This window comes from Gigantopelta aegis, chromosome 4 (assembly GCF_016097555.1).
Source record: "Gigantopelta aegis isolate Gae_Host chromosome 4, Gae_host_genome, whole genome shotgun sequence".
In the NCBI taxonomy this organism is placed as follows: Eukaryota; Metazoa; Mollusca; class Gastropoda; order Neomphalida; family Peltospiridae; genus Gigantopelta; species Gigantopelta aegis.
The window spans coordinates 117,471,018-117,497,035 of NC_054702.1; the positions used below are offsets into that span (position 1 = coordinate 117,471,018).

At 36.4% G+C, this 26,018-nt stretch overlaps 2 protein-coding genes across 2 annotated transcripts in view; one reads left to right on the forward strand and one right to left on the reverse strand.

Moving 5' to 3' along the window:
* Positions 1-7,501, reverse strand: part of LOC121371893 (AFG1-like ATPase) — a 39,191-nt gene extending 31,690 nt beyond the window's left edge. Inside the window, exon 1 of the mRNA XM_041498117.1 lies at positions 7,377-7,501. Coding sequence (XP_041354051.1) covers positions 7,377-7,461 — 85 coding nt within the window. The 5' untranslated portion in view covers positions 7,462-7,501. The remainder of the gene's footprint in view (positions 1-7,376) is intronic.
* A 1,278-nt stretch (positions 7,502-8,779) lies between these two features.
* On the forward strand, positions 8,780-19,869 carry LOC121371894 (sorting nexin-12-like). The gene is made up of 4 exons (XM_041498119.1): positions 8,780-8,960; positions 11,798-11,893; positions 13,055-13,179; positions 15,397-19,869. Exons 1-4 carry the CDS (start codon positions 8,802-8,804, stop codon positions 15,500-15,502), a joined length of 486 nt encoding a protein of 161 aa, XP_041354053.1. The 5' UTR covers positions 8,780-8,801; the 3' UTR covers positions 15,503-19,869.
* Positions 19,870-26,018: the final 6,149 nt, after the last annotated feature.

Sequence of the window (26,018 nt, forward strand, 5' to 3'; positions counted from 1 at the left end):
GAGGAATAATTCTGTAAAATGCTATTCACAGTAACGAGAAAACGATTGTCACGAGATCTTGCGCCCCGCGGTGCATGTTAATAATACTACATGCTCTTGTGATAGGCAAAATGGATTTTAAACTAATCAGTCTAACGATAGCTGCACGGTTAATAGCGGTCATTTTGTCCCGACACTAGGTACAGTCGCTAGAATGTCATCGCATTTGTTATTAATAGACTCGAATCAGTCTGGAAGAAGCTACAAGTGTTGAACTCCTGGGGAAATCTGTAATCAGCCGAGTTATTCCGATTGGCTTGGAGTAGCGGTGAGAGAGATTTTTCATGACACCCATAGGCGTACGGACTCCCCTTTTGTGTAGGGGGCAGGCTGGTTTTTGCCCGAATTAAAAGAAAATGGCTGAATCTGGATAACATCATTTATTCATATTAGTATTACTACCAAACAATTATATAGGGTTGCAAACGAATCACGATTATAGGGTTGCAAACGATTACAACTAATTTTGATGGTAGAATGATGGAAATACATTATGATAAAAAGGTCTCAGGTTAGCACATTTTGCCCGATTATCTCTACCATTTTTACCCGAATTTGAGGTTTTGCTCCAGCACTCCTCTGTCTCGTGCACTTATAATGACACACGTCTATTTTTATTTTCAAAACATATTTTGTTTTCATCAGTGTCATTAAATTGCATCGGTATATAATATAATATTGTAAGAAACTACTCATAAAAGTTCTGTGACGAGCTTCAAACACCGAATATCATGACGCCTGCAAATGTCAGCGAATTGTAAATATGTTGGTGGCGTGCCAACGTAGGTAGTGTTTTATAACGAAAGTGACGGTAGTCATGAAGAAAATAGCTGGACACGTTGAACGACGGATGGAAAGCTGGTTAGAACATTACCATCAAGCACTTGTCATATGACGTACATCTAGGTCAGGGATTTCCCACCACATGAAGCTTTCCAAAACATCGATGATATTAGCTAACACACAGGTTTTTTAAATTTTCTGACGAGCCATTACAGCTTTTGCACGAACGATCCGTCATTTATGTTGATATTGGTTTTGCATAACCGACAGACGAATGACAGAATCGTTTGTGATAAATTTTATGCCCTGATAACGTGCATTAAAGGAGACCGGACACCAAAAGACATGTAGTGTGTAATGGATTAAGCTAGCATCAAAGACCGCATTACTTAACGCCTGGCTCGCTGCGAGGCATCGGTCAGCTGCGCGTCTTAGGTTTGGGGTAAAAATAGAAGTGGGCGGGATTATGCATAGATCTGAACGAAAGCGAGGCAATACGTCATCGGTGAGAGTTACCAAGCAATACCGGTACACGTGTTGATTCTTTGGTTGTGCCTTTTAGTCGTCTTTGTTTTTTTTTAGTCTCCAGGTTTATCGGAAATTTAACTTACAAGATAATTAGTGTTAGTATATACTGTCGACGTAATTATATCATGGTTAACTGCGCAGTGTTTAACTGCAACAGTAACAGCAATGCATCCCAAGACACGGCCAACATCATGGTTTCGATTTTAAAAAAAACGAAAGTTGTTTTAAAACATGAACGCATTATTGTCGTCGAACGGGCTTTACACCAACTAAATACAGCAGGTTATGGTACATTTACAATGTGAAAATTAAAACAAGTGTGTACTTAAAATATACATTAAATAAAGGTATTGCAATTTGTTCACATACGAATATTTAAACCACATTTATTTACCTATAATTACCAAATTAATTTTCACCGACAGCCCATAACGACTCCATACTAAAGTCTCTTTATCTAGTTGGTTTGTTAACCTTATAACAAAACACCTTCAAAACGTGAATTATTACGTTATTTAACAATGTTTATAGTCAGTTCAGTATGTTGTCATTAAAATTAAAATGCTAACACTTTGGCAGGAACAACATATGTACTGTGGCCAGAAGGAATGATGGTTAATTAGTTTTAAAGCTAATGTCGATTATTAAAGCATAATAAAAGTGGTATTTTCAATGCTTTCTGTATATCATATTAAAAATACTCTACACCAAATAATTACTTTAATACCTACCCTGGGTTTCTGCCAGAGGGTGCAGAGGGTAAACTTACATGTATGTACTAAAAAATCTCAGAAATTAATGTGTGTGTGTATATATATATATATATATATATATATATATATATATATCTATCTATATAGACTGTTTTATTTTTTCGATAGATTATAGTAACATAATTGCTGTTTAAAATTTATAAATGTGCATGAAATAAAATGTTCAATAAAAAAAAAACATTCAAACCTATAACCACCCAATATACTCCTTTGAATATATTTAGTTTTTACAGGCCCGTGGGAACGACTTGGGGGGGGGGGGGGCGCACTGACGGACCGGGTATACTCTACATCAGAGTTTGGTTACAATTGCAAAAATTAATGTGATAACGAAAAGCTCACAAGTAGGGGGCACCCGTCCCCCCCCCCACCCACCCCCCCAGTTCCTACGGCCCTGTTTTATTACGTACCCTCAACTTATTTTCTGGCAGAAAAGCTGGTACCTTTGGCAGAGGTTGAAACAACTGGTCATCTAATTTTCGACTGTTACCATAAAATAATATAATTAATCACTTTTGGCATCTAGCAATTTAAAGCAAAATTAACAAGTTACCACATGGAATAAGCATCATATATTATTTTGTTTTACCTGTAATATATTTTCATCAGGACTTCCTTCTTCCTCCATGAATGATTAAAGAAAATAACACTGGATATATTGTAATTATTTTTATTTTATTCCAATATATAACAAATGTGGAGCAAACTACCTGAAACAGTTGGTTTGAAATCATAATTACAAAATCCTAAAGATAAAGGAACTGGTTCCTAACCTCACCCTCTACATATTATCTACATTTGTATAGGCCTGTAGGAACGATATTTGAAGTGTGTGTGTGTGTGTGTGTGGGGGGGGGGGGGGGGGGGGGGGGGGGGGATACAGTCTCTAGTGAGGGATACAAACTAGATTTTTATCTTTATATCATCTTTATTTATGCAAAGTAGTGAAAACTTAAAACATACATTTTCATCCTAGTGTGTGTGTGATGGAGAACAAGCCCCTAGGCCCGCCCCTCCCCAGTTCCTACGGGTCTGTTGTATTTTATATTAATAAATGCAAAGACTACATAATAATATTGTCGATAAGACATATTAGTTGTAAAGTGATTGTCAGTATGTGGCAACAGTATAATATTTTCCAACATTTCTGTGTTTCTGTACCCGGCTGTGGACAGTTTCGGCAGACTGCTAACACATTTTTTTAATAATTAAAAATACACGGCTTAACCAAACACATTAAAACTTGGAGGGTAACTAGTTAAGAGAACAAAGTTTTTTGTTAAATTATTATATCTTGCTTTGGTGAGGAGGGGACGCGTTTTGCAAATTTGCGAAATCGGCCTATGGAATACTGACGTGTCATATTTACATCTATGCTGAACAAGATTTATGATGAAATATTATTAAATTTTGTGTGCTTTTCTTCTAATTATGTCCATTTGCTTCAGTTTACATTAAAAATGTCATAAAAAATTATGTTTAAAAAAATGCTTGTATGCTAGTCTATGACCGTGTGGTTTCCTTGTCTTCGTCGGCAGTTGATTCATCCGAATTTTCGTCTAAGACAACATTTCCAGGATTAGGGACAAAGTCTCGGATAAGTGGTTCAAACTGATACGGTTTGATGCCATTAGCACAAGCTGGACACAATTCCTCGTCACTCGAATCGCTAAGTTCGTCCATGCTGCTTGGTATTTTCTTCAGTTTTCCTCTCATCGATGACGTCACGGGTCTAGCTCATCAATTGTCGACAGTTTCCGGCAAACATAGGAGATCGGCGAAAAAAAACACCCAACCAAGACTGGCATGCTTAACTTAGTCAATAAGGGGAGCGCGGTAGTTGCGTGTTGTGGTTTATGACGGCAAACAATTCATTACGCCGTATATATGGTTTGGTGTCCGGTCTCCTTTAAACATTGTTGAAAGCCTTGCCTGATCATTCCTTTAAGGAAATAAGGGACAAACTCACAAATGTTGTTAAAATGGGCTTGACAGTTCATTGTAATAGATTATTATTTATCCGATATTACTAATAAATGGTTTTATAAATGGTGTTATATCTTAATATTAGGATATATCCTCGAAGGATCGTGAAGCATCCTATTAACGGGAAAATGGCTACAATCACTGTCAATGCACATGTATTGTAATCGCACAATCAATTTGATTATTTGATCTATTACCGTATTCAGTTAACTACAAATATCAATTAATAAAATGTTTATAACCTTACAAGTGTATTCCGTTGATAGATAAAACACATGCCACAGTTGAATGTGTATATTCCAAGGTCTGTATCAGAAAGTGTCCTATAGGTAAGATGGGCTTCCATAATTCGTTTTTGTTGAAAGAATATGTACATCACGTGACCTGACCGAAAGATGGTTCAGAATTATTGTGTTGTCAAAGTTCACGCCATACGTAAAATAGGAATGCCAGACAACTCGGCTCGGAGGACAACTCAGCTCAGACAACTCGGCCCACGTCGAGACAGTTCGGCCCAGAGTTCTGAGACAACCCGGCCCACTGCGAGACAACTCGGCCCGGAGTTGAACAATATTGTTGAACAAGTGTTGTTTTTTAAATTAAAGTATTTTCACAGAAATAAAAGAATGTGTTTTTTGTTTTTTGTTAAATTGATAAATTGTTGATCCATTTATCTTTGAAGATAGTTTCCGCTGTTCGAATAATTTGTTTTTGTTCTACAGTCGGTGACCTAAACATTGGAGATGATCCCAGAAAAAACATGCAAAAGTTATTTATCGTTGTAACACCACTCGCGGATATAGCCTCCCGACTTCCTGCTTTTAAGAAGTAATTCCAATTGGTGAGCATGATGACATTTTCAGCAAATAATGTATATAACCGTCCGAATTATTGGACTTTCTAACAAAATGCTGAGTTATCCGTGTGCGTTTTGTTCTAATGATGTCTGACCCAGACAACACGCATTACGCTGCAACATTTATTCACGATGGCAACACCGCACCTGTAATACTGGTGAGTATATATTATTGATATTATTATTATTATTATATATATATATATATATATATATATATATATATATATATATATATATATATACAGTAGAATCTCATTGGCTTGAACGCCCAACGGTCGAACCTACCGGTATTCTCGAACCAAGAACAAAGTCCCGATTTCCCCCTCTATTAAACCCTTTTATTTTGGTGCTGATTGGTCGAATACACCTAGGGTCGAACAGAAGCTTTCTCTCAAGCCAGTTTATTGGTCCGAACTGTAAAATTAAACATATTTAGCTCGAACAGCTAAGTCTATGGGAGGAAATATATAAAACAATAATTTATGTAGGAATTTAGCCATTATTGTGGATAATTGTCCCGCCCACTCTAAACTGAGAGGTCTGACAGTTATTGAGCTGATCTCTTTGCCACCTAAGTTAGGTGACCTAACACAACCAGTCAAACACAGCCCATAGACAAAGGCCTGTGATAAACAACCTGAAAAGCCACGCCAAACGACAGCAGACAGAAACACAATAGTACTAATTACTGGAAGCAGTGTATTTGATGCAGGTGACACACAAAAAAATAGCCAATTGTTTACTTCACGCTAAGTTTGGTTCCAGCTCTAACGACGACACGACTATGAATGAAGATGAAGACGACGACAATCATGTTCCAGTTTTATATATCCTCTATTATATAGTTTTGTCAATCGTATTTGTTTCTTTAACGCTGATAAATAATTGTTACAAATATATATCTCATCCAACATTTGACGGCGACTTCATTACTCATGAGTCAATCGGATCATCTTGCCCAGCCGGTTTTATGGAAATGTCTGATTGATTTTTGTGGTACAGAAACACCCGACAATGGCCGAATGGATGGTTCGAACTACCCGATAGGTCGAACAGACTTTGATGCACCGACAGTATTCGAGCCAATGAGATTCTACTGTAAATATATATATATATATATATATATATATATATATATATATATATATACATACCGCAAACCGTGAAACAAATGTGTGCGTATAAATTTTGCGTCGTTCGCTTCCAACCTTATGTCGCGAAATTAATACGCACGCACTATTTTCCAGTTTGAAGTGTGCTTAAAGTAATGTCTAGATTTTCGAGTAAACCATAAAGGAAAACACAAACAAAATACAGTCATAATAAAATTTATTGAAAGTTGTATTAGAATATTCATTTTAAAAGGTAACACAACTATGGACTATGTGGACCACACCTGGAGAAAGGAATACAAATACAAATTATAAAAAATTATAGAATATAACAATAATAATTTTGTTTATTTTGCAGATCAAGGAAACTGCTAAGACGGACGTGTTACAGCCAGCGAGTGCCATCGTGGAGGGTATCATGGTTGACGACCTCGATGTACAGCAGACCTGGGATGCACTACCTGGACCCAGCAGCCTGGCCCGTATGGCGAACCGTGTGCGAGCAAAGCTGAGACCAGCAGAGCCACGTGACTTGCTCTTTGATGGTGAAGTGTCCACTTCGAGATTCTTGTCTGCCTGTGGAAAGCTGTATGCCCCTGTTGCACACTGACTTTTATCTTTTGTTGGACGTTTTATTTCTATGTTCTTTTGGTGATTGGTGTTTTATTTCTTTATTATAACTATTTATGTATATGTGTTCTGTTGGTATGTGCGTATGTATTTAATGTAATAAATGTGGGAATTTGGCAAATGATGTCTTTTGCATTATTTCTATAGTACAATACTTCTAGAAACCCATCCGACACTACGATATCATATGCGCCATACATAATTGTCATTCTTAATAGTGACCATATAGTTAGCGGTATCTATCAGTATAATGCATTATTATTACTACGACATGGCCAACTATCATACTTAACACGCACATAATGTGTCACAGCAGTCTATCAGTCTCTGACAACTCGGCCCCGTGGCCGAGATGTCTGGGCCGAGTTGTTCCCCGGTCCGAGTTGTCTGGTCCCCGTAAAATAGGACGCTTCTTAACCTAGGACGCCTTTCGATCTTTAGCGATAAAACCATTTAATAAGTGGTCGCAATAGCGGAGTTTCATCGTAATATTGGTAAATAAAATGACATCAATGTTGTAGACGTACATTTTAAATTTCGTCACCGTTATTCACGGACAGTAAAGTTTGCCAAACACTGGGGCGAGTTGGTTCTGGGGCGAGTTGACTAGTATTCATTAAAAGTTGATATGACAGTGGTTTTATAATAGTTTGTGATTTTACGAACCTGATATATGTGAACCAAATGAAACTGTTTGTAAACAAATGCGATGAAATTTGCACAAAAACGACGTTTGCAAACAAAATCTCATATTTTAACATGCTGGAGTTATCTCTCTTAGTACCACATTGAAGGTCTGATAACTCATCAAAATGGACAACAAAAACAAAAATATACCAAAAACTTTTCAAGACGACTCGTCTTTAGTTTGAAATTCGGCAGCAGTTATTTGATTAAATATCTTTGTTCGGTTACTATTTGCTGTTTATTCTTAATATTGTGAGTTTTTTAAAAATGTATTTGTTTGTCTATTTATTTTTTAAAACATTGAGAATATAATACGTTTTTGTAAGGCCACAAAACTGACTTCTTTTTACTAGCCACCAGCAACGGAGCCTGGCGATCTTGCCCCGTGTCGATCTCGCCCTGGCGAAGTCGCCCCGGGCGAGTTTGCCAGGACTTATTTTCATCGTTAGGCGAAGTTATCATACATATTAAACATACATTACAACATATATTACAGTATATATCTACTATTTTTGTGTTGGGACACGCTGTGGCGAGATCGCCATATTTACTTCCGTATTGCATGTCTGTTTAGCGAAGTCGCCAGTACATTATAACTCAACAATATTCAAGTTACAAGCAGTTTAATGTTTACTTCATTAAGTAAATACATGTGCAGTAGTCATGTTTTGATTTTCTTGTAAAATGTACATTGGTAGTTTACATTTCTAACGATTTCACTTGCAAGCCGGGGCGAGATCGCCAGGATTTTTCTTGTTTAAGTTTACATTTTAACGATTATTTGATATATACTAAATACTAAAGTATGTACTGAACCGACGAGGTTGCTGTGTTTAGATATATTTCACTTTTTTCAGACTGGGGCGAGATCGCCAGGATTTTCTACGATTTGGATTTCTGTTGGGCGAAGTCGCCTACATATTACTTGACAATATCTTCATGGGTACAGTTTATTATAATAAATACACGTAAAGTACACATTTATGGTTTGTTTTCATCATGTAATGTAAAAAATTTTAAGTTTACATTTTAATTAAAAAAAATAGTAGTATAAGTGGTATAACCCTGTAGTTTTGGCACAAAAACATGCTGATAATGACAGTAGATAATATATATACTATAATATATCATATTATATGTTGTAATATATGTCTTCTAGCAAGTCTAATATGTATGATAACTTCGCCTAACGATGAAAATAACTCTTTCCAGTGCAGATAGCCCAAAGTGTTGAGGTATGTGCCCATTATAGCGTGCTTAAACCGTATATCAAGGTGAATAAAATATTTGGTGTTGTCAGTACATTTCAACCCATCTCTGTGTTTAATAAAGCCTTATTTTGTACAATACGTATTATACATATGTTGATGACGTTTCATACAGTGCGTATTATTTTTTGGCGAAATGTCTAACTCGGCTGCGACAGCGAGAATAAATACACAAAAACAGACATTAGAAGATGCCTATTCACCTCCGGCTAATTTCCTGGAAATTGATATGTGTAACCCTCAAACACATGGGGTTGGAAAGAAGCGTTATACAGACTATGAGTTGCGAATGAGGGTAGGTTCAGTTAGGTGTCCTCGCGTTGAGCCTTTTGTTCCGTGTATTCAGACAGGCGCTGTAATTGCTAAAGACGCAAGTTGTGAATTACTAACTACAGGGAAATAATACGCCAGCTAGTGGATGGTACCACGTACACTGTTGGTGTGTAAGAACCCTGACCATTTCGTGCGTATTCACGTACATTTAAAGCCAACACTGATGTCCGTGACGTATGGTTCCACCCCCTTTTTTGATCATGTTCTCATGTTTGTGTTTGTGCCAGTTAATCACTTAATGAGTTATGGCCAAGTCTTTTTTAGGAAACCAAACTACCTCCCATAAAAAGTCAAATCAAATACATTAATAATACTGTCATGATGAAAATGTATCAGTAAAAGAAAGTTTTTGCCATTAGGCTATACAATTTAATTTAAAGGGACATAAGAATAAGAATAATTATTTCACCATTTCAAAGTCACAGACTCTTGTTTCACTTAATTGTAACTTTATCCAAATGTGTTAAAGGTTTGTAGATTAATTAACTAAACTTAGTGTTAATTTTCATGGGCTGAAACTAGGGTCTGTTCATGTCATGATTTTTTGATCATTTCAACATATTCACTATTTAGAGGATAATTTATGTTAGAAGTTACTTACATTTTATTGTTTACATCTGGCATACATCTGAAGTGTTTCTAGTCATCTAGTATAAACTCAATGTGCCTCTGAAAAGTAATGGTTATTGAGCCGACAGTATTTCTCCATTTAAATATCACATACTTTTGTTTGATCACTCTCACACAAAGAGTGCAGTCGGTTTGGGATCGATCCCCATTGGTGGGCCCTTTGGGCTATTTCTTGTTCCAGCCAGTGTGCCACGACTGGTATATCAAAGGCCGTGGTATGTGCTGTCCTGTCTGTGGGATGGTGCATATAAAAGATCCCTTGCTGCATTATGGAAAATGTAGCAGGTTTCCTCTGATGACTGCTTGTCAGAATTACCAAATGTTTGACATCCAATAGCCGATTATTAATTAATCATTGTGCTCCAGTGGTGTCGTTAAACAAAACAAACAAACAAATATATTTTGGAGAGAAAACTATGGGCTACTATTTTTATTAGCACCAAGGGATATTTAATATATATATATATGCATTATCCCACAGACAGGATAGTATATACCATGGTCTTTGTAACACTAGTTGTAAAAGATTGGTTGGAACGAGAAAGTCCAATGATTGTATTATGTATTGTAATTCTGTATTGTTTGTATCTGAGGGCCTAAGGGAAGATTACCTGGTAGCTTTTGCTAACTGTGTTACCTCACTAAATAAGAAATTATTATTATTATTATTATTATTATGATTGTACTGGGCTACGTCCTGCCCCCGACATATTAATTTAGTTATATTAATTTTTCTCTAGTACACATAGTCACTGTTTAAGCTAAAATAAGGGAAAATAACTTTACTTTTTAACTAGTTTCTCTATGTCTCTGTTAATATTTTCTCAACTCTGTGTTTCTTCTATAGAGATAAATGAACTCTGTAAATACACTCAGTGTAATCACTTCTGATTAAAATATGTACATCACCAGCATTTATTCAGCAACTAATTTACAACACACACATTATACCACATTCCAGATGTCTAAGCACTACAAACTTCCAGCTCCCATTGTCTGCAGTCCATCTCGGATTATCCTGATGCGTAAACAATTAATTCTAGCTACCTCTTCCTGAGTTGTTATTTCTTTGTAAGCCAAAACATCCAACCAGATAGTTTACATAAAACACCATCACTGGATGTAACACTTAAGAGCTAAGCTAGCACGTGTCATTGGCATGTCATATGTTATGGCACCTAGGATTCAGTCTTCTCAAACAGTTTACAGCCTACCACAATCCAGAGTTGTAAGCTAACGTGTTATGTCTGTCAGCTATAGGTGATACTACAAAATTCAAGAGAGACAGAACAAGGTAACTGGTTTGGTTTGTGATGTATAAAAGCATAAATAAATGATTGATTTGAATGAGACATGGTGAAATGATAGTACACCTTCCCTTGATGCTGACAAGGTGATTAACTAATTTTTGTATAATTCACCATATAAATGGTTCTGGCGCTAACCCCTCGAAATATTCCTTCTTCTCTCCTCTCTCTCTCTCTCTCTCTCTCTCTCTCTCTTCTCCTCTCTCTCTCTCTCTCTCTCTCTCTCTCTCTCTCTCTCTCTCACACAAAATAACCATAAGTTAGACACCATATATAGCCATAGTTATTTAAAATGTGTAATCCAATTAATGTTCTCAACTTTATATTATGGATAAGTTGTTAACGTTTTATGTCATTGCATAATGTGGACTATATTTTCTGTGTATGATTAAATGAGTTGGTCAATGAAGTGTTTATGAATTGTTCTAGAATAAACAAACCTTAGCTTACAAAATTAATGTTTTGCTACTGCAGTTACAATGATGTTAAATTCTATTAATACTACTGACTTTAAAGATGCCATTTAATTTTGTGAAAACATTGGTTGATATTGGCCAACTATCATCAACTACCACAATCCTCAAGTAGTAATACTTAAAGAGTTATTTGGTGGGTTTGTGATCGACTTGGATCAATTTATAAAACATAGATTTATATGATTGTAATCCAGATTTTTTGTTCAAATGAAAGAGACTTACTGTTTACTTTTAAAGGCAGGTAATAGATATTACTTTCCCGATGATGAAATTATTGTGAGTATAACAAATGCCTATTTTTTAAATCCTGATAGTGTACACCTTTTTGTTACTATTAATCCCATTTAATTGAAATTGATTCTCCTATTATGTAAATTTTTTTGCAGACCAATTTACCCGTTTTCAAGTTGAAGGAGAGTACCTCGAGACGGCGCTACAGTGATTTTGAATGGTTACGTAATGAACTCGAGCGGGACAGTAAGGTAGGAAATGTTCACTGCTCGTCTTACATTGTGTGGTGAAATCTGTTTACTACAGTGATTTTGAATGGTTACATAATGAACTCGAACGGACAGTAAGGTAGGAAATGTTCACTGCTCGTCTTACATTGTGTGGTGAAATCTATTTACTACAGTGATTTTGAGTGGTTATGTAATGAACTCGAGCAGGACAGTAATGTAGGGAATGTTCACTGCTCGTCTTACATTGTGTGGTGAAAACTATTTACTACAGTGATTTTGAATGGTTACATAATGAACTCGAGCGGACAGTAAGGTAGGAAATGTTCACTGCTCGTCTTACATTGTGTGGTGAAATCTATTTACTACAGTGATTTTGAGTGGTTATGTAATGAACTCGAGCAGGACAGTAATGTAGGGAATGTTCACTGCTCGTCTTACATTGTGTGGTGAAAACTATTTACTATATAGTGTATTCAATTTAATCAATCTCAGCATAGTATACCTTGGTTGTTACAATGTTAGTTTTAACTCTTAAAACGTTTCATATCACAAACCAGTTTTAACTCTTATATGTTCTAAATCACAGACTCCAAGATTTTATACACGTAAGTATGTTTGACGTGTTTCTATCTGTTTAATCATACACCTGTTTGAAAAGTGTGAATTGTAGTTTGTAGATCTCTCTTGTTCCATACTTCTCATGCTGCATAACCTGCTCATCCATTCAGAGTTAGTGTGTGTACAAGCTACACAAAGATTACTAATTACTACAAGTCACGCAGTGAAAACTCCATTATTTTGACCAATGTTGTGAAATTGTATTAAAGTAGTTTTTTGGGGGTGTTTTTTTAACACTCGCTCACTCACTCTATGAAAATAGCCATTGTTGGAAACAAATACATTTTAAATGATCCTAGCCTGCCTTACAAGTAGATATTTTCCAAAATTGATTTTATTTCACGTCATGATTTTCAGCTGAGCAGACCAATAAGCGAAGGAATTTTAAAATAAGGTATATGATTTGTCGTCTTAGAATAAGTCACAAGTATTTCAGATTATCTGGGTTCAACCTTCAACCAAAAATGGGGGACTTGTAATTTTTCAGTGAAAATATTTCTTAATTTCTACCCCTGTTTATTATGTTTCATCAACAGTAATTTTTGCTACTTTGTTTTTGTTTAGATTGTGGTTCCACCGTTACCTGGTAAAGCACTCAAGCGACAGCTGCCTTTCAGGGGGGATGATGGCATTTTCGAAGAAGATTTCATAGAAGAAAGACGGAAGGGATTAGAACAGTTTATTAACAAGTAAATATTGAGAAGTATCACAATTTGAGATTGTCAGATATAAGTGGGAGTCAGTGTGACTCCTAGAATTAAAAACTGGGAGTCAACAAGAGTAAATTTAAGGTGACACTATGGGCTGGATTTACGAAGCCTGTTTTTCTTAAATGCATGTGTTTAAGCATTGTAAATGTATGCCGTTACACATGTGTAAGTTCAAAACAGGCTTTGTAAATTCATCTCTATATATTTGGGATTACTTAACAACACACAATCTGTATATTCACAACTGAAATTCAAAACTAAATTGACATACATAATAATTCACTGTCTATATACTGTAATAAAGCTTCTTAACAAAGAAGAAATACCCCCCCCCCCCCCCCCCCCCCCCCCCCTTGTGCTAAAACTTTGTGTATAGCTTTATCATGTGTTGTTATGGGTCAGGTTCACGGCAATTTACCCATTTTTCACAGAGTGTGTTTCTTGTTGCATTAGATCTAGACTTCAGTGTTTCTTTAATATTTAATAGCAATGGTAACTTGCCATGTTTTTTTGTTAATATGTCTGATATTTTGTTTCAGTGGTAACTCACCACAGTGTTCGAGATTAACGGTATCCCGATATCCCAGGGATACCAGAATTTAATTTTGGATACCAGACTTCAAGAACCCAGTATCCCACTGGGATACCATATAATACTAAATTCTCAGGTGGGATACCAGATTTTGAAATGTTAGTATCCAACTGGGATACTGGGGCGGATCCAGCTTTTCTGATGAGGGGGGGTCCAAGACAAAAAGGGCACCATAACATTATGAAAAGGCACTATTGAAAAATTACACACGGTTCACATGGACCATAATATAATAGTGCTACAACAGGGACGCTGGCAGACGTATTCTACAGTGTTCTATACATTGACAATAAATAAATTTGTAAAAATCCTAAATAAAAGGGGCACTTCTCGAATTTGAAGGGGGGTCTGGACACCTTGGACCCCACCCCCACCCCCCGCTAGATCCACCCCAGGGATACTGCCCAAAAGTTTTAATCTCGAACACTGCACCATGTTGTGTTTAGTGCCCTATTGGTCCAACCGGATTAAATATGGGTAACATTTTCATCCTTCTGTCTGTCCCACATTTAGTTTTCCAGACTTTTTTTCTTCTAATGCCTCAATATATTAAACTGACTTTTGGTGTATACCTTTGTCATAGCTACAAATCATGTTTGACTTTCAGTGCAATTTACCTATTGTTTTACACAGTTATGGCCCTTGAACTTAGTTAATATATATATATATATATATTAAAAACATTCTGGATGGGTTTTTTAAATGTCTGAAGATCCATGTACAGTGTTCGAGATTAAACATTTTGGGCAGTATCCCAATTGGATACTAACATTTCAAAATCTGGTATCCCACCTGAGAATTTAGTATCCCACTTAAATGAAATTCATAAATAACATCGTAACAAACTTGGACGACACTGGTCTCGTTCCCAGTCTATTGCTACGCCGCAAACGAGATCGCGGAATTCGTGAAATTCGCAATCAAACTGAATCGGCAAAAATATTTGCTGCATCTATTTTTGAGTAATATTAATATTTAGCAGTAATCTATAAGTGTTTCCGATATTACTAATAATAAACCTACCTGTATCAATTTTCTGCAGATGTGGAATCAATATCTCAAATAAAATTTGGAGGAAACATTCAACAAAATCAATAGCGACTTAGCGGTTCCCAGTCTATCGCTATGCCGCTATTGGTCCAGTGTAGCATTAGACTGAGTACGAGGTGGGGGAGATGTTGTTACGGCATAGCATTAGACTGGGTACGACCTCGAAAATACTGTTACTTCACCAGTAAATGACGACTTTCATTGTTTCAGCAAAAAATAAAAACGCAGGATTAAAAACCCCAACAACATTGTTACATTATATGGTATCCCAGTGTGATACTGGGTTATTGGAGTCTGGTATCCAAAATTAAATTCTGGTATCCCCGGGATATCGGGATACCGTTAATCTCGAACACTGATGCACTGAGATAAATGTTTATGTATAGCTTTATCATGTACTGTTACAGATCATGTTTAACTTTCAGGTCCATTTACCCATTTTTCACAGAGTTATAGGCCCTTGAACTTGAGATATGAAAATGTGTTGGGCCATGTAGGAGACATGTATTGCTTTAGCAGTACTCTCATAATGTTTGTTCTTCTGTGTTTTTCAGGGTGGCTGGTCACCCTCTGGCACAGAATGAGAAGTGTCTGCACATGTTTCTACAAGAGCCTGTCATTGATAAGAATTATGTTCCAGGAAAGATTCGAACCACGTGATTTGGTACAACTGTTGTGAAGTGCTGATATTGGTGTCGTCAGTGAGAGAGTACTCGGCTTGCTGAAACACTGGACAGTATACAGATGTTGTTAAACATGTTACTTTAACACTCCAAGTGAATAGCCAAATACAAATAAAATTAACATCTTTTTAAATAGTCTTGCTGCAGTACTATCGACTGTCATTAAATTCATACAGTTGTAAATTCCATGTACTCTGTACAATTAGTATAAAATAGCAAACTCATTTTGGTTCACAGTTGTGATTTTTGTTTATCCATATAAAAGAAAGCAAGCATTGCCGAATGGTTAAATGTTCATTTGCATCATGTTGACAAGTGTTGCAGAAGACTTGAAGGGTCAGTTTGTATCTGAATGGAATTCATTCAGTGAATTGTAAGGTATAATAAAACATATTCATGCTAATTTTCTTGTTTTATTGCTCTTGTTTTTCTTTCAGTAGTTCACTTAAAACTATTATTTGTACTGGACATTTTTGTGTATTATTTATCTATTCTCTTGGAGCCAAATTAAATAATCATTTTAAAAAAGTATTTTTGTCCCAAAATACTTTAAGCAGTGGATCAAATGTGTATTCATAAATATGTATATATTCTCTACAGATTGATGAACATGTGTTGTATTTATTTTTTATTTGTGGCACATGATGGTGATTAGTTGGACCTCTGTACATACTGAGTCTTATCAACAGTCACACGTTTGATTTTCAGTGTATACTTGCAGACCAGTGTCTGCATCATTCAATTTTATTTTACATATTTACATTTTTGTCTGTAGTCTTTAATTATTTTTTTTATATATATATATATACAGGTTATTATTATTGCTTTCTTATGCTAACTTATTTTGAATGCTGAAAAGTGTTTGAGACAGACTGTCTTTTTTTTTGTCAAATATTGTTTTCAGAAAATACTTCAACAAAAATCGCATGGTTTATTTTAGGAGTTTACTTTTGTATAATGTTTACTCTAGTAAATTATTTTATTAGACTGCATATTCTTACACATAACAGTGAATTATTAATTTTATTGTCCTGTAAAGGCTGTATAATTACAATTTACTTATATTTGGATAATATTTTTTTAAATTTACAAAAGTAGTGGATGATATTACATACTGTAAAACATAAAAGTAATGTGTGTATAAAAGAATGCAAGAGCAAATCCTACCCAAAAGAGAGTCTTTTAATTAATGCAAGGAATACAATTTAGTTAACACAATGTATAGTTATCAGTGCGATTGTGTCCACACCTCAATATAAGAAATTATGTGGTCTTTTTTATCATTGAAACAAAATGAAACTCAAAAGTTGTTTATCGTCTTTGATGTGTTTATAACTTATAGATGTGAGAGATGTTCACAGTAAAACTTGTTTTTTTGTCCAGCTGACTTATTGGCTGTTTAATGATACTATATGCTTTAAAACTTTAACAATTCAGTGTTGTGGTTAAAATTTTACTTTGGGTTATTTTTACAAATATGTGTGCTGAAATTTATGTGTCTGTTGCCATCTCACATTTTCGCATTAATTTGTGTCGCACATTAATTTCATGTTTTACAGTATTTTGATAAATTGCAAATCAAGTAATTCTAATAGTAATGTTGGTATTAATGTAAAAAAAAAGTAAACAAAAGTAAACAGTTAAGTTATTTAGAGACCTAAATGCTCAAAAGTTAAAAGCAAACACTTGATGTCTGCTTGGAATGAGAACATTCTGCCAGTAGCAATAGCCCTGCCTTTACTGTTTTTTTTAGTAAATTGTTCAATGTCGGGCCATCAAGCTGCCAGGTTTTTATTACAGACTACATTATTATTATTTATCTGTTGAGAATTGAGTGTGTAGCCATTAAAGGAGAAATGTTGAAGTCTGCCAAGTCTACTAGTTGTTTTTCCAGAGATAAATCTTTGCCATTCAGCTTGTTATTCGTGGAACACAAGTCACTAATATACACATCTAAGGGCTGTTGTAGAAATATATTTCATTATATAGGTCTACTGCCCACAATGTTTTAGGGGGAGGTGCGGGGGAATATTTTAGCTGAAACAAATTTTTGTTTTAATCTTTGCTAAAAAAAAGGGTTAAAAGTCTGCAAAAACTAATCCATAAACATCTAATTTAGTTTTTCACATAGACCCACTATAAAACAATACATGTAAAAGATTGGCCGTGCATGTAATACCTGTATTGGTGAGTGAGCTCTCATTTCAATGATACATCATGATCAGCTAAGCCTGGTGGGTGGTTGGTTCATATCCCAGTACAGATTACATTCCAGTTTACGTTAGTATTGTGCAGAGTGTAAGGCCTCAAAATTGACTCACACACCACAAGCCACAGTCCAGGACAAACAACTCCGGTGGTAAATAGGCATTTGAGTTTTAACTACCTGCACATTCACATTAAGTACAGATAAGTCTTCCTCTTTATTTTTAAATAATAATGGTCTTTTTAGCATTTGAATGTATAATACTGTTAAATTGTTACATTTGTTTTGCATGAAAATTATTAAAGATATTTATGATTTGTTTTATTCTCCAAGAGTGAGGGTCATAATAGTCTCAAACGAGCTGTATACATTTCAAACTGTGTGCACACTTAATGTAATAATTTGTTATTGGAAGATGGATGTGCAAACAGATATACATAGTAGCACCCCATAAATATGTGAACTGACAGCCGTACATACATGTAGGATACTGGCTTCTATTCAGTGACCATGTCGGTGTCGGTAACAGATATACATAATAGCACCTCATAAATATGTGAACTGACAGCCGTACATACATGTAGGATACTAGCTTCTATTCATTCACCATGTCGGTGTCAGTAACAGTTTCTAGATTAATCATCTTTTAACACTTGGGTCTTCTCAAAGTGATTATGAATGTTTCTTTAATCATGAGCTTAATGCTTAATTCAAGTCAGCACTTTAGTTTTAACTATTGCATATGTTAATGACCTGTTTAAATCACAGACATTGCCCCTTTAATCATTGACGTGTGGATGTTGCTAGTTACAGGAAAAGGATTTATTAGTGAAAGTATACAGTGATTTGTTACCAATCCGGTCTTTCATTTTTAAAAAGCCATGAGTAAAAGTTCACCCACCATAAAATGTTACAATTGTATTTGTCCCTCAAAAGTCTGCATGTGGTTGCTCATGTGTCCATTATGTATCAAATAAAATCATTGGTGTAGTAATGTCTCTGTAGCTTGGTGAATGTGTTTATTGTTTAACTGTGTCAAGTCTAGTACATATACCAAAATAAGTTACACAATATAGTATCTAACTTGATTACCGGTAGCAGTTGATGCTGACATTAGGTACTTTTGGTGATAAACTGCAAGTTCTTAGTAAAATGTGTTGCTATAAAACATGATATATATATATATATATATATATATATATATATATATATATATATATATATATATAGATATATATATCAACAGAAATGTGTAAATTTAGTAAATGTATAAGACGTATATTTCATGTAGATTAATTTGAAACTTCATCTCAGGAAAGTGAATAAAATGTATATCTTAAATAGACGCTTGTTAAATTTGTTATATTACCCAGATTTTTAAAAAAGAAATGTAAAAGTTACATGTATACTAAATAGTGTACAGAACATATTCTCGCTGTTTTTACAGATGTAGTATGATGATATTACAAATGTCTCATAAACGACAGATATTAACACAAGTTCATTCATCAGTAACAGGAAATACATGTAAACTTAGCATTTTTGAAGTTGTGGTTTAGCCTCCTATTTTATAATATTTCTTGTTAAAAACAACAACAGAACTTCAGTGTAATACATGTGTTTTCACTATTAACTTGTATATTCAACTGTCTTGTCATCAACAAGTCTGTTGCCATTATTTTAAATACCGTACATTGTTATTTAAACTTGGGAGGTGTCCCATAATTTGAGTATCGATGGTGATGTAATGCATATTCATGTGATCTATATTATCCACTGAATCAGAAAGAAAATTATGATGGATTCAACAATTAAACAAAAATATACTAAAGGTTGAAGTTTTCATGCCAAAAGGCTAGTTTGGTAAATACCCCCCAAAAAACCCCGCAAATTAGATATGGCACTACTACTAGAACCGACATTGATATACTTTTTTAATTATCAGAAGTGGTATTTTGTACAAATGTATTATGTATATACCTAAACTATTCCAAGAAGTGATGTTTTAATAAAGTATAAAACAGTGCGAGTGCTCATTTAATATTATGTGTATTAAAGTGCTCATTGTGAATGTGAAGCCATGTAGTGGTCCCTGCTAACTGCATGCCACTGTCGCTGAATAAAGTCTATACGCTGTGCATCTGTGTTCCATTCGCTGTCTTTTAACTACAGTCTCCGACTTGGTTGTCTTTTAAAATTGATAAAATGTAACTTTAATTATATGCTGCCCGCACCCAACCCCCAATTTCCCCCCCCCCCCCTTTTTTTTTTTTGCTTACATGCGACGCATAATGAGAGTCAAATAAATGCCGATTTCGTTTAGGCCACATCAACATTAAAATCGGGCACAGTGGAAGCATGTAGACCGGGGTGGGGGTGGGGGAGGGGGGGGCTGACTGAGTTCGAGGGCGCAAAGCAAAGTTTCTACTAGATGTTCTCAAATATATGCACAATTTCATGTATTCTACAAAAAAAGGTTTGTTTTTGGTTTAACAGCACCACTAGAGCACATTGATTTATTAATCATCGGCTGTTGGATGTCAAACATATGGTAATTTTTGAGTAATAGAGAGGAAACCCGCTACATCTTTTAATTAGTAGCAAGGGATCTTTTATATGTACCATCCCACAGACAGGATAGTACACACCACGGCCTTTGGTATACCAGTTGTGATGCACTGGCTGGAACGAGAAATAGCCCAATGGGCCCATCGATGAGGATCAATTCCAAACCGACCGCTACGTCCTGCCCCGTCATTCTACAAGTAAAATTAATCTCTACTTTAAGATTTACTGCCAATACTTTTTTTTTTTTTTTTTAATACATTTATTGTCCCAGGTCATATAGCAGTGTCGGGTTTGGGAGCCCCGAATCACTGCTTTACATTTGTATCCATGGTCTAAGCAGCAACAAACTGTTAAAAATAACAAAAGCTAATAGAAACTGATTCAGGGTGAAGTTCAATTCATGCATACAGATGAACATGGAAGTAGTAGTAGGCGGGCCTGTATGGTGCCATGACCTACTTTCCGTGACCTTGACCTTGATGACGTCACGGCCTGTGCCGTGACCTCGTCCTACTGGCCCTGACCTTAGACTGGCCTTGACCTTGATGACGTCACGGACTACTGTACCGTGTGCAACGTTCTACTGACCCGGCCCTGACCTACTTAGACCGGCCCCTGACCTACTTAGACTGGCACGAAAGAGTATAAAAAGGCTAGATACGGTTTAATTGTCCTTCGCTCGCCGAAAACGATTGTTATTCGATCACATCTACTACGTTATTATTAGGAGATTCGTTTGAGATATTTCGTCATTGTTAGAAGAAAGAAGATTCGTTACGGATCATTTTGAGAGATTTTGTCACTGTTAGAAATCGACTGGATCAAGACTTGAAAATAGTAAGTTAATTTTCTTATACTGGTTTAGTTTGAAGATCTATGCGTTTGCAGTGGACAAATATAACGTTTTAACAAATGGTACTTTTTGAAAATCGTTCTTTCTTCAAGCACGGTGAAATAAATAACAATTTTACATTGAAAGTTTCCTGCCTTCTAAAAACGGAAGCAGTTGTTCTTGTATGCAACGTCATTCAAAGACTGACGTCATTCAAACATTATAAACGTGTTATACTCTCACCTGGACCCATATTCACAAAATATCGTAAGCCTAGTTTTACACGTAAACGTAAATCTACGACTGAAGAGCTATTCACGAAACCACGAAAACGTAAGTTACGTGTAAAGTTGGACGTAAATATAAGAGTGCCTCAGGTTGCAACTAACGCTGCACGTAAGTTGTGTACATATAATAAATCAAGCATGATCGCCGTTATTTACTATTATTTACGGAAACTATCAGCATTTCCAATAAATGAAGCAGTTTGCTATGGCGAACGCCCACGGATTAAACATATTTTTGTTCGTGATCGAACGGATGTTTTCGACTTGGCCAATTTCTCCTGAATTATCTTTTCCTTTTTAAGAAATGTCCTCAAGTTCGTACCAAAACGCGGATCCCCACCAATACCAAAATGCCATGGTTCACTGTTCGCAATGTTATTGTTAGCAGACGACAAACAAAATTGCGTTTTGCGCATTAGTTATTTACCCGGTAGCCATCGTTTCTAATGTGTTTTTATTAATTACTCCAGTGAGAATGTTAAATCGTAGATTTACGTCCAACTAAGTTACGTTTACATTTACGACCATCTTTGAGAATAAGGTGCTTCTTGCACGTAAACGTAAATCTACGGCACACGTAAGTGCTAGTTGTAGACGAAAATTTACACTTTTTTGTGAATATGGGTCCTGTTGAGTCGTTGTCTCTATTTATTAAGTCGCGTCATTTTGGATTTCACCTCTTTTTAAAGTAATACACCACCTACCGTTTGCTTACGTTCTAAGTCTCACAGTAAGATGTGTAGACAATCAAATAGCTACGAAATTTTAAGTATATCCAATTATTTGTTACATTTTACCTTAAAAATTAGTTTTTCTACACAGGAACCAAAATAGGTCAAAAACACATGACCCGTATGACATTTGTAGTTTTCGTAATTTATGGCGATCATGCCCAAAATATCAATCGAAGTGTCGTCTGTATGTTTATTTTTACGCATTAGTGAGTGACGTCAGTAAAAATGTGAGGTCACACGTCAATCGTTTTTTTATGCAAGCAAATAAGAGCGCTAAAATTTGAAAACGTAAACTAAGATGTAGATCAATACAATTAGAAATAATCAAACCTATTTAAAAAAACAAAAAAGAAGTTTGTCCCACCTTATCTTGCAAGCAATATTTTTTAAACACCATGTAGCAATCTTCTAACCGCTAAATCAATCATGTTTTTCATAAAACGTATTTTTTTTATTGATTTCTTTAAGATATAAATTCAACCAAGCAAATTGCAGCTATATACTTAGTTTTTTAAACGTTTGCGCTTCTATTCTTGAACATAGTAAATAACACGACTCGTGTTTTTTCGTTTAGTGGGCGGGGGTAGACCGATTTTAAGCACGTGTGTACTTTTGATTACATAAAATATGTAGATTTTTCTGCATTGTTGGTTCAAGTAACAATTAAATTTTTTATTTGACTAATAATTATAATAAATTTACAAAGCAGTTTTAAAATATATTAATACAATTATTAAGTACCTCGACTTACCAGGGTCCCATGCTAAAATGGTATTCGATACTGATCAGACAACACCGTTTGTAAACATGTCAGTTGAATACTTCAACAAATAACATATAAACATGGGATAATGATCGAACACAAGATGATAGTGAGCGCAATGACTGTCAACGTCATTCAGTACTTCGACAGCACCCCTCAGGTTTGCACTCCCCCCAAGGACCCGTCTTTGACTGCTATCAGTGCTAAGCGTGTCACATGTTATACTTTGTAACAGTTCATTGAAACAATCCCCTTTCATAGTGTTCATATAAAAAAAAAGTTTTACATTCAGTAGATTGTGATATTGAAATAAAAGAATGATGAGCAATATTAATAATTTAAAATATCAATTTAAAATATATACTCAAGACTAGTGTGTTTAAGGTATAATATATGAACAATTTAAAATTATTATTACTGATGTCGATGACGTTAACACACACGTATAGTTAAGGTGACAATGTAAATAAGCACGTATATAAACATTAACCTTGTGATCTGAAATTTCTAAGGAATTGCTCGTCACACAAATAAACATGTATATCTGTACAGCACCCCTCAGGTTTGCACTCCCCCCAAGGACCCGTCTTTGACTGCTATCAGTGCTAAGCGTGTCACATGTTATACTTTATAACAGTTCATTGAAACAATCCCCTTTCATAGTGTTCATATAAAAAAAAAGTTTTACATTCAGTAGATTGTGATATTGAAATAAAAGAATGATGAGCAATATTAATAATTTAAAATATCAATTTAAAATATATACTCAAGACTAGTGTGTTTAAGGTATAATATATGAACAATTTAAAATTATTATTACTGATGTCGATGACGTTAACACACACGTATAGTTAAGGTGACAATGTAAATAAGCACGTATATAAACATTAACCTTGTGATCTGAAATTTCTAAGGAATTGCTCGTCACACAAATAAACATGTATATCTGGCATGTTTTCGCCAATCATACATTTTGTTTATAGCATGAACGTAATGTACTATTTTATGCGAAACACTAGGTCTGATGTATGACAAAACCTTTGACCTAATCTAAAAACGTATCTCTGCACACTACGAGCCAGTAGGGGTGCCAATGGGTTATTTTTAAATGTCTAAAAAAAACAACCCTCACTACTGACCTAAAAGTACCCCCTCTGCCATAGGCCTGTATTTTGTTTTTTTAGATGGATCGCTTTGCCATCAACGCCACGGTGGATTCTTTCACGAGCAGCGACGACTTACTTGCCTGGGCTAAGCAATATGGGCTGGAAAACGACGAATACGTGAATTTAAAAAGCGTAGAGCTTCTATGTCAGGAAATTAAACAATCAGAAGAAGCCGCTGCGATGGAGATGGAACAATCAGAAGAAGCCACTGCGTTGGAGACTCCTCCTGCCCCCGAGGTTGAAGACTTATGGTCTCCCTTAACACCTGAGGAATACGACGACCTGATCAAACTGTGTGACGAACATTGGAATCCATCCTATGACGAATTGGCCAGAATTTGTATTGACGACGGGGAATGGCAACCAGAAGAACCTATGGTTACCTCTGAAGAAGAAGACGACGTTAAACTGGGAAAAGGTCTGCCATGTTCTTTTTGCAATGCCACGTTCAGAAGAATGCCCGATCTAATGAAGCATATAATAAAGTGTGCACAGAGACCATCGTCGCCACCACCTCCACTGCCATCTACATCGTCAGAGCCGCCATTGAAACGCCAGCGTACCATCAATCAAGTGGGAGGGATCGGTCCTGTTGCTGCTGCTACCGCTCCAGTGACCACTGAAGCACCATCTACTCCCTACGCGTTTACAAAGAAAGGTACGAGGACGCACAAGAAAACATCGGCAGTCGACACGACCTACGACATAAAGTTTGACGAGCAGTGGAAAGGGAAAAAACTCAAAGCTTTACACCACGATCTGCATGCCATGTTTGAAGACGTTCTCAAAGAAGCCACCATCGATCTACAAGGCAGCGACCTTGGACGTGTGATCTTCCATCACGATGCCCTGAATTCACCGATCGTCGTAAGTAGTATGATGGCCTTCCTGGGGCCATGACCTACTTTCCGTGACCGTGACCTTGGTGTACTTGGCAGGTGTGAGTCATAGTGGTGTGGTCTACTAGGGTGAACGCTCGCCCGTGTCCCTGACCGACTTAGGATGGTACTGATGTCCTTGGACTGGCCCTGACCGACTTAGGTTGGTACTGATGTCCTTGGACTGGCCCTGACCGATTTGTTTAGCATTGACCGACTTAGAAGGCAGTGACTGGTATACCTGGGCAGGTGTGCGACCTTCGTGTAAGTCATAGCCTTGACGTACTTGGTGTGTGACTCGTCGCCTAGCCTTGACAGGGATGGTGTAGGATCCCAAATTGCTACTAATGGGAAAGTGCAGCGGGTTTCCTCTCTAAAACTGTCAGAAGTATGTTTCACATCCAATAGCCGATGATTAATAAATCGAGATGCTTTCCCATTAGTAGCAATTTGGGATCCTACACCATCCCTGTCAAGGCTAGGCGACGAGTCACACACCAAGTACGTCAAGGCTATGACTTACACGAAGGTCGCACACCTGCCCAGGTATACCAGTCACTGCCTTCTAAGTCGGTCAATGCTAAACAAATCGGTCAGGGCCAGTCCAAGGACATCAGTACCAACCTAAGTCGGTCAGGGCCAGTCCAAGGACATCAGTACCATCCTAAGACAGTCAGGGACACGGGCGAGCGTTCACCCTAGTAGACCACACCACTATGACTCACACCTGCCAAGTACACCAAGGTCAAGGTCACGGAAAGTAGATCATGGCCCCAGGAAGGCCCTCATACTACTGTCGTACCCCTACAACCGCTATCCGAACTGAATGCAGACGTCATCTTGGGACACATCGAGAAAGTACTCCAGAGCAACGAAGATTTACCACTGGACACATCTTTCAGCATTCAAGTCGGTACCATACAAATCCCGAGAGGCGGAAGATCAGCCACCAACCTAACTGTTCTGACAGGCCCAAACAATTCGGTTCACATGAAAAGATCACTAGTCGAAATTGTGAATGACGACGATTTGTGCATGTCCCCCGTGCCATCGGTGTTG

Excerpts from the sequence above, each read along its gene's own strand:
- LOC121371894 (XM_041498119.1), top strand. The coding sequence starts at position 8,802 with ATGTCTAACTCGGCTGCGACAGCGAGAATAAATACACAAAAACAGACA. Across the intron at positions 8,961-11,797 it reads ACTATGAGTTGCGAATGAGG|ACCAATTTACCCGTTTTCAA; the intron begins GTAGGTTCAGTT and ends ATTTTTTTGCAG. Across the intron at positions 13,180-15,396 it reads TTAGAACAGTTTATTAACAA|GGTGGCTGGTCACCCTCTGG; the intron begins GTAAATATTGAG and ends TGTGTTTTTCAG.